The following is a 16,061-nucleotide window of genomic DNA, read 5'->3' as shown; positions in this document are numbered from 1 at the left end:
TCTCTGTCACCCCTTTGGGTTTTCTTTCCATGTATTCCTCCATTCCTTTACATCCCCCCGGCACCAGATTCCTTTTCTTCTCACTTTTTAAGATTGGTTTATTCAGTTCGGTTTATTTTTTATTCTTTTCTTAGTCTGTAATCTCCCTAGATCATTTCATGTGTACTTCTTACACATTAATGAAACTCCAGATCTTTTTTTTTTTTTTTTTTGAGAGAGATCACAAGTAGGCAGAGAGGGGGAAGCAGGCTCCCTGCTGGGCAGAGAGCCTGACTCGGGACTCAATCCCAGGACCCTGAAATCATGACCTGAGCCGAAGGCGGAGGCTTAACCCACTGAGCCACCCAGGCATCCGGAGACTCCAGGTCTTTAATTAAGACCCATTATCTGAACTCCAGACACTTACTTTGTCTATTGGCCATTTCTAGGTGGATATCCCAGAGAATATCTTACATTTAAGAATTTCAAAGCTGAGCTCATTATATCACCTACAGGTTTCTTCTTCCAAAGGTCTGCCCTTAATTGGTGGCTAATGACAGCTTTCCAAATTAGAAACTTAGAATCATTGTAAATCCTTCTTTCTCTTTGTTCATCATATTCAATTAGTCACCAAACCCTGTGGATTCCAAATGTCTCTTGGGTTCATCCTCTCCTCTCCCTTTGCACTGTCACTTGTCTTGTTTATCCTCTCTTATTTCTTGCCTGGTCTCCTATTGGGTGCTTTTCCCTCTAGTTTTTCCACCTTTTCTATAGTCACCAGAAAAGTCTAATGTGATTATGATTTGTCCCTGATTACCTCCACAGCTTTACCTCTTGGTGGCTTTCCACAAGCATCTTTCCCGTTAGTAACAACATGATGTTGGCATTTTCTCAGGTGGGCCACATTTTCTCAGTCTCTGATCGCACCCCCCCGCTACACTGCTGGGCCAGCTCTTATATTCCCTCCCTGCTCAGGCTTTGTTTAAATGTTTCATCTATTTCTGCCAGAGTAGCTTACATATTTTGCTTTTGGGTTCTTTGGCCCCCTATACACGCCTCTGTCACAGTATTTAACACTTTTGATTATCTACTTGTTTTTTTCCACTGACCAGACTCTTCGTTTTGGACATGTGTTGGTTTTCGTCTCTATCTAGTTCATTCCTAGCACAGGGCAGACCATATAGTAAGTGCTGTATATACACTTATTGAATGACAAAGTGAGTGAATGAATGAAGAAAACGCTATTAGGCATTCTGAAAATCTAAGATGCTGGTGATAGTTTTGTGATTAATAATAGGTCTCTTTAAAGGCCAGTGCTGTCACTTGACTGTTGTTGCTGAGCCTTGTCTTTAAGTATTCTACTACTTTTCCTCACTTTTGCCTCTGATACTTCAATGAAATGGAGCCCTGGATTAAGAGGTACAGATTTCCAGTTACAAGTAAGTCATAGGAATGTAAAGTACAGCATATAAAATAACTTTATATGGTGACAAATGGTCATTAGGCTTACTGTGGTGATTATTTCATGGTATATATAAATATCAGATCACTATGTTGTACACCTGGAACTAATGCAATATTGTATATTAACTATACTTCAGTTGGGAAAAAAACAAAAACACTGGTCTGCAAAAGTGTAGCTGGTTTCTGTTGATCCCAGTTTCATAATTTTTATTACTGTTAGACTTTGTGTGTGTGTGTGTGTGTGTGTGTGTGTGTGTGTGTTTTACACTGCCTGTATTATTTTTTAATGTGGTAAGGTAGCCACAACATAAAATTTACCATTTTAACCACTTTTCAGTGTACAATTCAGTGGCATTAAGTACATTCACATAATGGGCAACTGTCACCACTCTCCATCTCGAACTTTTCCATCCTCCCACACTGAAACTTCATACCCTGTAAACTAACTACAGTCCCCCTTCCTCTGGCCCTAATAATCACCTTTTTACTTTCTTTCGCTATGACTTTGATGGTTCTAGATATCTCATATAAGTGGGATCATTTAATCACTGTCCTTTTGTGATGGCTTATTTTACTTAGAAATAGTGTCTTCAAGGTTCATCCATATTGTAGCATGTGTCAAAATTTCCCTCCTTTTAAAGGCTGAGTAAATATTTCACTGTGTGTTTGTACCGTATTTTGTTTAGCCATTCATCTTATGGGGGGACTTGGGTTTGTACCTTTTGGTTATTGTGAAGTATGTTCTCATGAACATTGGTTGTGACACCATTACAGTTTTGAGACTTGGATTCTTTTGTGTATTTCAGGGCAGGTGACATTACGGAATTAAAAATTCTGGAGATACCAGGTCCTGGAGAAAACCAACATTTCGGAGACCTTCATCAGACAGAATTAGGCCAGTCTGGTGTTGGGTACCAAGTGGGTATCAATCAGAATGGCACGGGCAAGCTGGTGAAGAAGCCAGCTTCTTCCAGCAGTGCCCCTCAGAATATCCCTAAGAGGACAGACGTGAAGAGTCAGGATGTTGCCATTTCCCCACAGCAGCAACAGTGCTCAAAGAGCTACGTGGACAGGCACACGGAGTCCCTGAGTCAGTCCAAAAGTTTCCGCCGTCGGCACAACTCTTGTAAGTTGGATCAAGCTGATGTTTCTTCTTAACCTTGTGTTTCAGGCCTATAAGCTCTTATCCACTGCTGTTCTTTAAAGAAATTCTTTCTTACCCTCATAAAAAAGGATGCTGGCAGAGCTTCACAAAAATACAGCATGATCAACTTCATGCAGGGCTAGTCCCTCAGAATATTAAGGGAAAGAAAATAAATAAATTAAATAAATAAATAAATAAATAATCCTTTTAAAAAAAAAAAAAGACAGGAAGGGATTGGCCTATGCCTCTCTGTGATCAGACAGTTTCTAACAGACTACAGTTTTAAATTTGCTGTATTCCCTGTCCTTACTGACACATCAAGGAGGAAATGCACAGGTGTATTGATTGCCCAGTTTTGTTTGGCACTAACAAATTGTTGAATGCCATTTAATCACTATGGAACCATAGGTAATTCACTAGAATGTGGTTTGCTCTTTAGCATATTCAGTTATGTTATATGTAATGTTATAAAAAGTGAAGTATAGGGGGACCTGGGTGGGTCAGTCCTTAAGTGTCTGCCTTCGGCTCGGGTCATGATCCCAGGGTCCTGGGATCAAGCCCCGCATTGGGCTATCTGCTTGGCGGGAAGCCTACTTCTCCCTCTCCCACTCCCCCTGCTTGTGTTCCCTTTCTCGCTATGTCTCTCTCTGTCAAATAAATAAATAAAATCTTAAAAAAAAAAAGTGAAGTATAACATTCACCAAAATCTGTATGGCGTCTGTCTTAGGGGCCGACAGTTTCAAGTTTTGAAGATGCCTTGATTTTGTGAACAAGCTATTGAAATTTTGGAAATTAAGGGGCGCCTGGGTGGCTCAGTGGGTTCAGGTCATGATCCCAGGGTACTGGGGATCGAGCCCCACGTCAGGCTCTCTGCTCAGCGGGGAGCCTGCTTTCCTTCCTCTTTCTCTGTCTGCCTCTCTGCCTACTTGTGATCTTTGTGTCAAATAAATAAAAATCTTAAAAAAAAATTTTGGAAATTTAAAAAAAAAAAATTTCTGGACATTTTCCTTCATTGCTTAGGTAACTCTGAATCAGGGCACCTAGGTGGCTTAGTCAGTTACGTGTCTGCAGTTGGCCCAGGTCATGATCCTGGGGTCCTAGGATCAAGCTCCACATGGGCTCCCCACCCAGTGGGGAATCTGCCTCTCCCTTTCCCCCTCCCCACTGCTTTTGCATGTGCTCTCTCGCTCTCACAAATGAATATAATCTTAAAAACAAAACAACTGTCTAAATTGACAATAATTGAAAACCTGAGAGTGAAATTGAATTGTTACTTTGGTATCCTTGGAAAAAACTGTAGAATGCTTGGATAGAAAATTTGTTCTTTCCATTTCAACTTTAACCCTCACTACTTTGCTTTACTCTCCCTTTCTGATTTTTAAAAAACGTGTATTTATTTATTTATTTTAGAGAGTGAGCTTGCACGTGCCACGTGCCTGTGTGTACAGGATGAGAGGAAGGAGGAGCCAGAGGGAGAGAATCTTTTTTTTTTTTTGTAATTTTATTTTTTTCAATGTTCCAAGATTCATTGTTTATGCACCACACCCAGTGCTCCATGCAACACTTGTGCTCCATAATACCCACCACCAGGCTCACCCAACCCCCCACCCCTTCCCCTACAAAACCCTCAGTTTGTTTCTCAGAGTCCACAGTCTCTTATGGTTCGTCTGAGAGGGAGAGAATCTTAAGCAGGCTTCATGCCCAGAATTCGGACTCTGAGATCATGACCTGACCTGAACAGAAACCAAGAGGCGGGTGCTCAACTGACTGAGCCACCTAGGTGCCCCTACTCTCGTTTTAAAAAGCTCTTTTTCTTGGGTTGCCTGGGTGGCTCAGTGGGTTAAAGCCTCTGCCTTCGGTTCAGGTCATGATCTCAGGGTCCTGGGATCGAGCCCCGCATCAGGTTCTCTCTGCTCAGTGGGGAGCCTGCTTCCCCCTCTCTCTCTGCCTGTTGTGATCTCTGATAAATAAATAAAATCTTAAAAAAAAAACAAAACTCTTTTTCTTTACCAAAAACATGGACTGTTTGTTTAAAGTTCAAATATTCAAGCAGTTTATAGTCTCATGTACTTGGAGACAACCTTCATTAGCAATTTTTTCCTAAATATTTTTTCCTCCTGTTATTAACATCTTACATCACTAAGGTAGATTTGTTATAATTAATGAACCAATGTTGATATATTATTATTAATTAAAATCAGTATTTCATTCTTATTACCTGTTCTCATTGTAGACTTCTGTCCCACACACCGCCTTACATTTAGTAGTCAATCTCCTCTTGCTTCTGACGGTTTCTCAGACTCTAGTTGGTTTTGGTGACCTAGACTATTTTGATAAGTACTGGTCAGGTATTTTGTAGAATAGCCCTTCATTGGTATTTGATGTTTTTCTCATGATTAGATTGGGTTATGTGTTTGGGGGAGGAAGACCAAGGTGATAAGTTATAAGTTATTTTCATCACATCGTATTAAGGGCATGTGATATCAGTATGGTTTATGACTTGATGTTGACCTTGATATCCGGGCTGAGGGAATGTGTGTGTCAAATTTCTCCTCTGTAGAGGTTTTCCCACCCCCTACCATATTGAAAGGACGTCTGTGTGTGCAGTCCATACCTAAGGAGTAGAAAGATATGCAGCGTATCTGCATAAATTATTCGGAATTCTTCTACATCAGAGATTTGTCTCTTCTCCCCTGTTTACTCAGTTATGTATTTTTTATCAGTAAGGACTCGTAGTTATCTTCTACCTTGGGTTATAATTCATCACTGCTTTATTTTAGTGCTCAAATTGTTTCTGTTTTTGCAACTGGTAGCTGTTTTAGTTAGCTCCTGTGTTCCTTTGACATTCCCCCATTCTTGTGTGTGTGTGGGGGGTGTTCCCTACTACTTCTCTACTTTCTGGCAGTACAAGATGCTCCAGGTTTATCTTCTTTATTTCCTACCCTACCCTAGAATTAACCATGTCTCCAGGGAGCCCTGTTTCTTTTATTGGAGAATGGTATTACAAGCCACTATCTGGGTGCTAGATGTGCTCATTGCTACTAAGTGTTGCCTTTTGGCTGACAGAGCAAGGAAATAGGTATCTGTATACATGTATAGACGTGTATCTATTATTATTTTCTATATGACTTTCTGTACTATATTAAGTTAATGTGAGTTCATACGGTTGTGTCCAACTCTAACCCATTACCATGTCGCATCATTCTAGCTGCCTCCTTTTTTTATGTGTAATTTCTCGCTCTAGCAATGAGAGACCTGTCTCCTACTATCTGCCATCCATTGGCTTAAGTGATTCCATTCTGCATGGATATAGCACTATCAGAGATAACAATCTGCACCCACACTCCCTTCATTGACTTTTTTTTTTTTTCAAAAGATTTTATTAATTTATTTGACAGAGAGAGATCACAAGTAGGTAGATAGGCAGGCAGAGAGAGAGAGGAGAAAGCAGGCTCCCTGCCAAGCAGAGAGCCCAATGCGGGACTCGATCCCAGGACCCTGAGATCATGACCTGAGCTGAAGTCAGAGGCTCAACTCACTTAGCCATCCAGGTGCGCCCCCTTCATTGACTTTTTTTGCTACAAATGTAGCAGATTGTTTTGTCCCCTTCTGCCGTCTGTCTTGGTATCCTCCCACCGTCTGTCTTGGTATCCTTCCACCTCCTCAATGGTATTTTAAAAATTGCCATACACTAAGGCTAATTCTTTTTTAAAGATTTTATTTATTTGAGAGGGAAAGTGAGAGAGAAAGAGAGCATCAGCTGGGGAAGGAGGAGAGGGAGAAGCAGACTCTGCACTGAGTAGGGAGCCTGGGGAGGGATTTCGCTTAACCAGCTGAGACCCAGGTGCCCCATGGGCTTATTCTTTGTGCTCTTAAGTTCTTTGGGTTTTAACAAATACAGTGCCTTGTATCCATCATTACAGTATTGTACAGGATCCCTGTTTCACCATTTCAGTCCTTTCCCGTTATCCTCCACGACCTCTCCCCGACCTCAGCAACTGCTGATCCTTTCACCATTTCTCCAGTTTTGCCTTTTCCAGAATATCACATAATTAAAATCATGCAGTATGTAGCTTTTTGAGACAGGCTTCTTTCACTTATTATCTGTATAAGATTCATTCATGTTTTTTGGTGGCTGGATAGCTCATTTCCTTTTATTGCTGAACAATATTCCACTGTATGGATGTGTCCAAGTTTGCCTATCTATTTATCTATCAAAGGGCATCTTAGTTGCTTCCAGCTTTTGGTGATTATGAATAAAACTGACATAAACATTTGTGTGTGGGTTTTGTGTGGACTTAAGTTTTCAGATCAGTTGGGTAAATACCTAGGAGTGTGGTTGCTGGATGTTATGGTAAGAGTGTCTTTCTAATTTTCCCCCCTTACCAACAATTATACCAGCTCTCTTGAAAGAGTGCAGTTAAGTTCAAAACAATTTATTTGATCTTTACTAAGTCATTGGTAAAAAAGTGGGATCACTCTCAAAAGCATTCCCTGGTAGATGTTTCTTCTGCTTTTGCTGGTTGGTATTCAAGTGCACATAAATAAGGTAAAGAGGTCATGGCACTAAGATGTTATTCTAATTCAGAGAACTTCTTTTGAATCCAGGTTGGTGTGGAAAATGTCTGTGGCCTGGGAATCTGATGATGAGATGTGGCTCAGAATTGGTTTATTTTGGAAGGTAGAGTTGCCTTTATTTGTTCAGTGAACCCTGAGTTCACTTAGTAGACTGGTCTGCCAGAGACTTTGCATTTTATGTGGCATTTTAAGGATTCCAAGAAAAGAGAGTGGTTTCTTCCCACAGTAGTTGTAATGTAGATTATCAGTGTTTTTCTCATCAATGAGTGAAGGAATGGAGGTTAAGAATTTTTCTCATTAGAGATATGTAAGTAGAATTTTCTCTGGTGTATGTGCATTGATATTGAGACTAGTAGATTGATAAAGTGTAGGAATATAATAATCTCTCTGGTTTTTAGTGTTCTTTCAAGGTTAATGATGGGTTGTGGAGGATTTGTTGGTTCTGGTTACCTAATCCAACATTGATGAGAGATTTAGCCCAAGCAGATATTAATCTCTTCTTTAGGTTGTGTGTATATGTGTGGTGGTTATGGAGGATACTTCCTGTGACCTTGGCCATTGAACTGAGCACTGAGTATATTTGTCATGTAGCTGAATGGAACATGAATGCTGTGGAGTAGAGGGAAAACCATTTGAGACCAGCTAAGGATACAGGTCTGTGTATAGTGTGTTCATTGTTAACAGCGACCACACCATCTGAGGTTAGAAAGTTTTTATGGCCCTACTGAGGTCCTACTGTGACTTGACTCCTTGGGTGTGCTTCATCCAACAGGCTTGAAAACCCTGGTGCTGCTGCTGGAGCCCAAGAAGTTGACTGATTACTAAGGCCTGGAATTTGGGGAGTTGAAAAGAAGGTCCCAGATGCTCTCAGTCACTTCCTCGTGAAGCCTGTTGAGTCTGACATGAAAACATTTGCAGTTTGACCTTCAGGTGCCCTTTAGCGTGCTAACTGCAGGACAAAGTTCTCCTTCACAATATGTGTGTGACAAAAACCAATAAATAAGTGGCAGTGAGGGTTACACAACAATGGGTTTGTTGTTAAGTTATCCTGGCCAAAGGGCTTTTGTGCCAGAGGCTGGCAGCAAAATGGCACAGGAAGGCGGCCAGCCTCTAGTCTTAACACATATTTGGCCCTTGTAATTGAAAGGTAAAGAAATCTGCAAAGCGCTGTTTATCTTTTCCAAGGGAAGTGCTTTTCTCTCTTAGTGGCCAGAGGCCATTTTAAATACAGAGCCAAGACCTTTGGGCTGAGTAACCCAAGTATCGAGACCACTTATTCACCCAGGACTTCCTAATATTTGTATTCACTGTGAGCAAGAGGAAGAATAGGAAGACAACTAAGCATATTGGCCTGCCTTTCGTTTATTTTGTCTTCTCTTTTTCTTGCTGACCTACGATGTCAGTATTTCCTCTTGGAGGTTTTTTTCCACTGTCTGCTTTCCGGACAGTATTTGGAACATAGCTGGTCCTTAGTGTATATTTGTCAAACGAGTGAATGTAAGTTCTGTCTTTAGACAGAGCATGAGGAAAAACACCTGGTACTTTGTAAAGGCACAACTCTGGTTTGGTTGGAAGTGGTGTTTGTAGAGCCTTTAGGCTGAGCCAAAAATGGCTTCCCATTTTGCTGCTTTTACCCTGCCTTCTCTTAAATTGATTGCTTATTTTCATCTGTTGTTGTGATAGATCGGGATAGTTCATCGTCACTTCCTAGTGGGCACAGCTGAACTCCTTTCCTCTGAAGCCCCTGCCTTATGCTCCCTCTTGTATTACTGTTGACAACTTCATCTTCCTGCCCTTTTCAGTCACGCACAGTTTTGATAGATCCCTTTCTTTCCCATAGTTAATCTCAAGATGGCTTTTCTTTTGTGACCTCCTTAGACTCCTAACTTTTGTTGTTTTTTGGGGGTGTTTTTTTGGTTTGTGTGTGTGTGTGTTTTGATATAGCTGTTTTTATTCAGAGATTTGTGTATTTATGGTGGGCTGGGCATAGAATTGTGTGACGGTCTGAAAGACATGGTTCTGCCCTCTGCTGGCTTACGGTGTCCTTGGGGAGTAAGAACACAGATAACTGCAGAATAAAGTAGGTGGTATAAGGCAAGTGCCAGCTGAACGGCACCTGAACCACTGCAGGCGGTCCAGTGGGGATTATCTTTCAGCTGCAGCGATCAGGGTGGTGTGTTTGGGCTGAGTCTGTAACAATATGAGTGAGAAATAGCGTAAAAACTCAGCAGTAGGGATGGTGTAGATCAATAGGGTATAACCTATAAAAAAAACATATAAAAAGATATTTGGAGAAATCTTTCATGAAACAGAACTAAGCTCTTAAGCAAGAAAGCAAGGTATAAAATTTCGTAAGATGGATGCATATTGGGGCACCTGGGTGGCTCAGTGGGTTAAAGCCTCTGCCTTCAGCTCAGGTCATGATCTCAGGGTCCTGGGATCGAGCCCCAAGTCGGGCTCTCTGCTCAGTAGGGAGCCTGCTTCCCTATCTCTCTGCCTGCCTCTCTGTCTACTTGTGATCTCTGTCTGTCAAACAAATAAATAAAATCTTTAAAAAAAAAAAAAGATGGATGCATATTTTTGACTAAAAGGAAACATGTCAAAATGTTAAGTGAGTATCTGGAATTTTCTATATATTTTATGCATTACTGTGAACATTGGTTAACAAAAAGTTATTTTTTTAAAAAAATTTTTAAAAAGGATTTTATTTATTTGACAGATCACAAGTAGGGCAGAGAGGCAGGCAGAGAGAGGGGGGAAACAGGCTTCCCGCTGAGCAGAGAGCCCGATGTGACGCGGGTCTCATCTCGATCCCGGGACCCTGAGACCATGACCTGAGCCGCCGAAGGCAGAGGCTTAACCCATTGAGCCACCCGGGCGCCCCCAAAAAGTTATTTTTAAAAAAGGAATGCTTGTTTCCTGTTCCTTTTGAATTCCTTTTTAGCCTTGTTCTATACTGAAGAAGTTTTTTGCCTTTACCTTATGTGCTCATTTTCTAGACGTGATCGTCTGTTTGTTCTTTTAACTTTGCCGGGGTCTATCAGAGTTTTATGGTTTCCCTACTTGTTTCCACAAATGGCGTGGAATTTGGAATCTGACAGCTCAGAGTTCAAAACCCAACTCAGACATTTATTAGCCCTATCAGTTTGGAGCATCCTTAGTTTCTTCATTTGTCAAATGCTGATTTTAATCAGGTTGTTTGGAAGACAGATTGAGAAAATGTGTCTGTCAAAGCCTAAGATGGTGCCAGGTACTTAGGCTCTGCAAGATGACAAGTGGAGTGAGTCCTTAGTGTCTTCCTCTGCTCTTGGCTAGTAAATAGAGACAGTAATAACCATCTTAACTATTTTCTCGCCTTTCTAATACCTTAACGATACTTTAAGTGTAACAATGAAGTCATCTTTGGGAAAAAGCTCGTGGTAAATGTTCATGTACAGCGGATTATATCAGGGTGCTCTGATTTAGTAATAGAAACCCTACTTCATGGCTCAGATAACAGAGAAATTATGTCATAGGTGAAGTCCAGAGTTGGGACGTTTCCGGGGATGGTATAATCAGGCCTTCAGTCTTGTTTCTCTGAAGCTCTCCTCTGTGTGTTGGCTTTGTCCTCAGACTGAAACTAGCTGGGTCCAGTGGTTGTGTGTGTCTCATCCAGATTCTTTAGAAGGAGAGAAGACACTGTCTCTTCCAGGGTATCCTCTTTAGCAGGGCTTCTTAACCTCAGTACTCTTGATATTTTGGGCCAGATAATTGTTGTTGTTGTTGTGGGAGACTGTCCTGTGCAGTTGTCGAATGTTTAGCAGCATCCGTGGACTCTACCTTCTAGATGCCGGGAGCACTCCCCAACCACCACCAGTTGTCATAACCAAAAATGTCTCTAGACATTGTCAGATATCTCATGGGGGTAATATTGCCCCTGATTGAGAATCAGAAGTTCTTTAGGAGTGAGAAAACCTTTATCGGAAACTGCTGGGATGCTGGGATGCTAAGTCAGTGAAGTGTCTGCGTTCGGCTCAGGTCACGATCGCAGGGCCCTGGGACCCAGCACCCCATCGGGCTCCCTGCTCAGTGGGGAATCTGCTTCTCCCTTCCCATTGCTTGTGCGCTCGCTCTCTCTCTGACATAATAAGTAAAATGTTAAAAAAAAAAAAAAAAAGACAAAACAAAAAACCTGCTGCAAGAGCTACCCTTTGCCCTTCCCCCAATCCTGTCTTCTTGACCAGTATTCTTCTCGTGCCTGTGCTTAAATCAGTTGTTGGCATGAGCACCACATGATTGATTCAGAAACTAATCCATTCCTTCACCTTAGAGGAGGGCATTGTATCTATCTGAACAAAAATGGGTTTTGTTTTGAGGGTAGAGGAGTATGGATGTTGGGTAGACAACAGCAGGGTATGCTTACAGGGCAAAACTCTAAAATTGCTTATCTGTGGCAAGGGCCTACTGAAAGTCCATGGTGGAAGATGTAAGCAGTTTGACTGTCGGGTCTCAGAAGTGATTGGGGGTGATCGTGAGGGGGGTTGAGTGTAACAGGAGAGGACTGGGGTCACATCATATTGTTCACCATAGACTCTCTGGCACTTGGCACAGATCCTGGTGGACAGCAGATGCTTAATGAATATTTTTGAACAAATATAGAAAAATGCTGATCAGAATTTTCTCCTGAGTGAAATTTGGCCCCCCATTAATTAATTAATTAATTAATTAATTTGACAGACTGTGAGAGAGGGAACACAAGTGGGGGAAGTGGGAGAGGGAGAAACAGGCTTCCCGCTGAGCAGGGAGCCCAATGTGGGGCTCAGTCCTAGGACCCTGGGATCGTGACCTGAGCTGAAGGCAGATGCTTAATGACCTAGCCACGCAGGTGCCCCATGAAATGTGTTTTGGATTCAGTAAGCAGTGATATGATTATAGGTGCAGTTCGCTGAAATGAAGATACTCATGGAGACCCCCCCCCCATTTGTGTCTTTCAGATAAACTATATTCAGCTTCAAACAAATTACGCTTTGGCCTATATAGTGCGTTAAAATAAACATGAAGTGGGGACATCTGGGTGGCTCAGTTGGTTAAGTAGCTGCTTTCGGCTCAGGTCATGATTCTAGGGTCCTGGGATTGAGCCCCACATCGGGGTCCCTGCTCAGCAGAGAGCCTGCTTCTCCTTCTCCCTCTGCCTGCTGTTCTGCCTACTTGTGCTCTTTCTCTCTAAATAAATAAAATCTTTAAAAAAAAAAAGCATGAAATATTTGACTCATAATATTATTTCATTAGGTTTCTTGTACTTCCTCTTTTAAAACTAAACATTCCTGTGACATTGACAACTCTTAAGTGGCTCATCAATTTATTGTTTTCGGTCATACATACATACTATATGTATATATCAGATAGAAGACACAAAAGGACAAATTAAAAAGGACTAGATAAACACGGAGTAAACCTTTACAGTGATATTGGTTTAAATTTGGCTCAATGGTTCAAAATGTTTTGCTTATTAAAAAATTAATATTTAGTTAGAACAGTGAATTACTGTGAGTCATTGACTTTTTGGGGGGTGATGGGAGGTGATGGATAGGTTTATTACTGTGATTGCGGGCATGGTATAGCGAGTGTTTGAATTATGTCCAAATTTCTAAAATTGTATACATGAAGTATGTGCAGGTTTTTGTATACTGATTATACTTCGGTAAAGCTGTAAAAATGAAAATCAGTGCTGCACTTCTGAGCAGCTCAAGCCTGGCTGCATCTTTTCTTGGTTCCCAGGGATGAATCCAGAGCCACAGTAGACTCTGACTTTGTGTTTCTTTAGTATTTTCCCCTTTGTCTAATTTTGTGTTTTTCTTCGTTTTTTGTTTGTTTATAACTAAGCTGTTCCCCCTCATTGGTAGCAGCGGTGATCAGGGGTTTGCCTTTATGGTTTGATCACTTGACCTCTGTTAGGGGATTAATGTTTCTAGATATCTACTTTGTTGAATTAGAGACTGTTAACAGAGAATTAGGTTAGTCTTTTTTAATCTTTTCTATTTGTCTATTTGTCTACTTTGAGTTCCAGTCAATTAAGACTTCCTTCCACACTGGGAGAAGATGGGCTCTTTAACCTCTAGACTGGTCTGTGTTAACTCTTGGCCCATGTCTGAGACTTTAGAATTGGAGTTGTAAGTGCTATTTCTCTGTATGTATGTCTGTCTGTAATTCAGAAAGTTCTTTACCTTTACAAATTAAAAAGGATTAAATAATTTTTGAAGTAATATTTTATTAATGGTTCAGAACTTTTTTGCTCATTAAACATTAACATTTGGTTAGAAGAGTAATTAGCTCTGAGTCATTAATTTTTTAGATCTTGATATACCACTAAAGAAAATAGTAACCATGCTAGTTATTTCAGACGAAATTTAATAGAATTGGTTAAGTAGGTGTCAGAAGACCAAAGAAGCAAAAGGAGACATTGAGGGAGAGGAAGCCAGGAAGAGGTTGCTGTTGTCAGAACGTGGACATTCAGAGAACGGGCTTCCCAGAGCCACTGGCGGTTCTTCCAGGGAGTTGCAGTGAAGCTTGTTCTGTCTACACCAGCCGAAAAGAAAAACTGGAGACTGGAACCAGCTGGCAGGGCAGTGCTGGTGCAGATAGCAAGCAAACGAGGAGGAAGTCCTTTCTCATTCCTCCTTCCTTTCTCCTTCCATTCTCTTCAGGTAACTACTGCTGGTAGTGGAAGCTAACCGGCAACCAGCTAAGGAAAGAAAATTGTAGTTTTAGAGTTCCAGTCTGGCACTGTGAAGATTGAGTGTAGAGTTGAAAGACAGTAGTTTAGGGACACTTGGGTGGCTCAGTCGGTTAAGTTTCCAACTCTTGATTGGGTCTCAGGTCATGCTCTCAGGGTTGAGCACCCCACATTGAGGTCCCCACATTGGGCTCTGCATTCAGCTGAGAGTCTGATTGTCCCTCTCCCCGTTCCTCCCCCAGCCTGTGCTCATGCACTGTCTCTCAAATAAAATCTTAACAAAAGACAGTAGTTTAGTGACACACTTACTATTATTATTCTTACTAATTATTATTATTGAAACAGAGGTTCAAAGAACTGATCCTGGGCTCAGTTAATTAAAAAATTTAAAATTTTGATGCCTGAAGAGTCATTAGCTGAAAAAAAGAAACTTATAGTAACCAAAAAGAATACCTCTGAGAGGCATGATGGAGAGCAGGACGAATGAACTTCTGTAAAAGGTCAGATGTTAAACACTTTAGGCTTCGCAGGTCATAAGGTCTCTGTCTTAAGTACTTTTTGTTGCTTTTGTAGCACAGAGGTAGCCTTAGACAATATGTAAACAAATGAGTGTGGCTGTTCCAGTAAAACTTACTTACAGAAGCAGGCAGTGGACTGGATTCGTCAGAGTCCGAATAGTTCGTAGACTCCTGATGTACAATATTCACTTACTGTGAGGTTGGTCAGTGATAGGCCATATGCATTCATGTTTGGAATAACCTTAATACTTTTTAATTTGGGAGACCATCTTCTTTAGATCTGATGAATTTTGTAAGAACTTCATCCTAGCTAAAGAATGCCTGTAAGAGGAACAGGGGAAGTGTTAGCTCTGCCATGCGCTTGTTCAGTTGTGATTGCATTATTAGTATTATTTTAATAACATTGTTTCTTTATAGGAATCTTTTTAAGCTGCTTATTTTATTAAGCTCTAGTAGCTACAAATTAATACAGTTGCACAACAGTGTGCATGTACTTACTGCTGCTGGGCTTCCTGTTATGTATATTTTACCATGATGAAAAGGAATTGATGTTACATCCACTTGCATGGACGTCACTCTTTCCTCTGATACCTTGAATACTGGCAGTGATGAGCTGGCATGAAACCTCATAAGGGTGCCATTTTCTGTCCATACATTAAATTCATAAATCTTAATTTTCCTACTCTTTTTAGTTAAAAACTAAAGAGAAGTCAGCGTCTTTTCCCTGCATCCTGGTGGATCATCTTTTACGCTCCTGGGTTTGCACACACCCACTGGAGAGAGACCACTGGGCTAGAGACTGTTTTCTAATAAGATGCCTTGATTTCGTATTGAGGCAGAACATTCAGCCTATGCACTGGACTTTTTTTCTGGTTGTTCCCCTCCCTGCTTATATTGCTGATGGTTTTATCCTGACCTATGTTTTCCTGCCTGTTCTCCCATTCCTAATTCAGTTCTGCTTTCTCATCCACATTTCTAGGATACTTGATATAAAGTTATAGTATAATTCTTACCATGTTGTATTTCAGTTATTAGCTGATATAGCTCTCCTCCTTCCTTTTTGAGTAGCATGTCTTGGTTTATCCAGCATATTCCTAGCACCTAGCTGTGGCACACAGCATGCTTTCACTAAATGTTTTTGTCAGATTTTTGGAACTAGAACTTAACCCAGATTTTGACAAGCTTGTCATTGTTTCATAATTCAGGCTGTTTCTGGTGGCTCAGCTAGATTTTCCTCTACTTTATAATTTTGGCCAGCCTTAGTTTTTTTCAGAGGTCTAAATCTCATCCTCTAGCTCAGCCCTTTTCTATACCAATATTTGACATTAGGAAGACTGGGATGCGAGTTCTATTTACATGGTACACATCTTTCTTTTTTACTTTCTTTCTTTCTTCCTTTCTCCTCCTCCTCCTCCTCCTCCTCCTCCTCCTCCTCCTCCTCCTCCTCCTCCTCCTCTTCTTCTTCTTCTTCTTCTTCTTCTTCTTCTTCTTCTTCTTCTATTTAAGATTTTATTTATTTGACAGAGTGTAAGCAGTGGGAACAGCAGGTAGAGGGAGAAGCAGACTCCCTGCCTGAGCAGAGAGCCCAATGCGGGACTTGATCCCAGGACCCTGGGATCCTGACCTGAGCCAAAGGCAGATGCTTAACCAGCTAAGCCACCCAGGT

The 16,061-nt window shown here is 41.1% G+C and overlaps 1 protein-coding gene across 1 annotated transcript in view; it reads left to right on the top strand.

Annotated features, from left to right (window-relative positions):
• Nucleotides 1–16,061, top strand: part of EDC3 (enhancer of mRNA decapping 3) — a 58,639-nt gene that overhangs the window by 19,765 nt on the left and 22,813 nt on the right. Inside the window, exon 3 of the mRNA XM_032865050.1 lies at nucleotides 2,250–2,569. Coding sequence (XP_032720941.1) covers nucleotides 2,250–2,569 — 320 coding nt within the window. The remainder of the gene's footprint in view (nucleotides 1–2,249; nucleotides 2,570–16,061) is intronic.

The sequence above is a fragment of the Lontra canadensis genome, unplaced genomic scaffold, assembly GCF_010015895.1.
Source record: "Lontra canadensis isolate GAN:19392208 unplaced genomic scaffold, GSC_riverotter_1.0 scaffold28, whole genome shotgun sequence".
Lineage (NCBI taxonomy): Eukaryota > Metazoa > Chordata > Mammalia > Carnivora > Mustelidae > Lontra > Lontra canadensis.
Note: the sequence above shows the minus strand (reverse complement) of the source record. Positions and strands in the feature narration are given on the sequence as shown.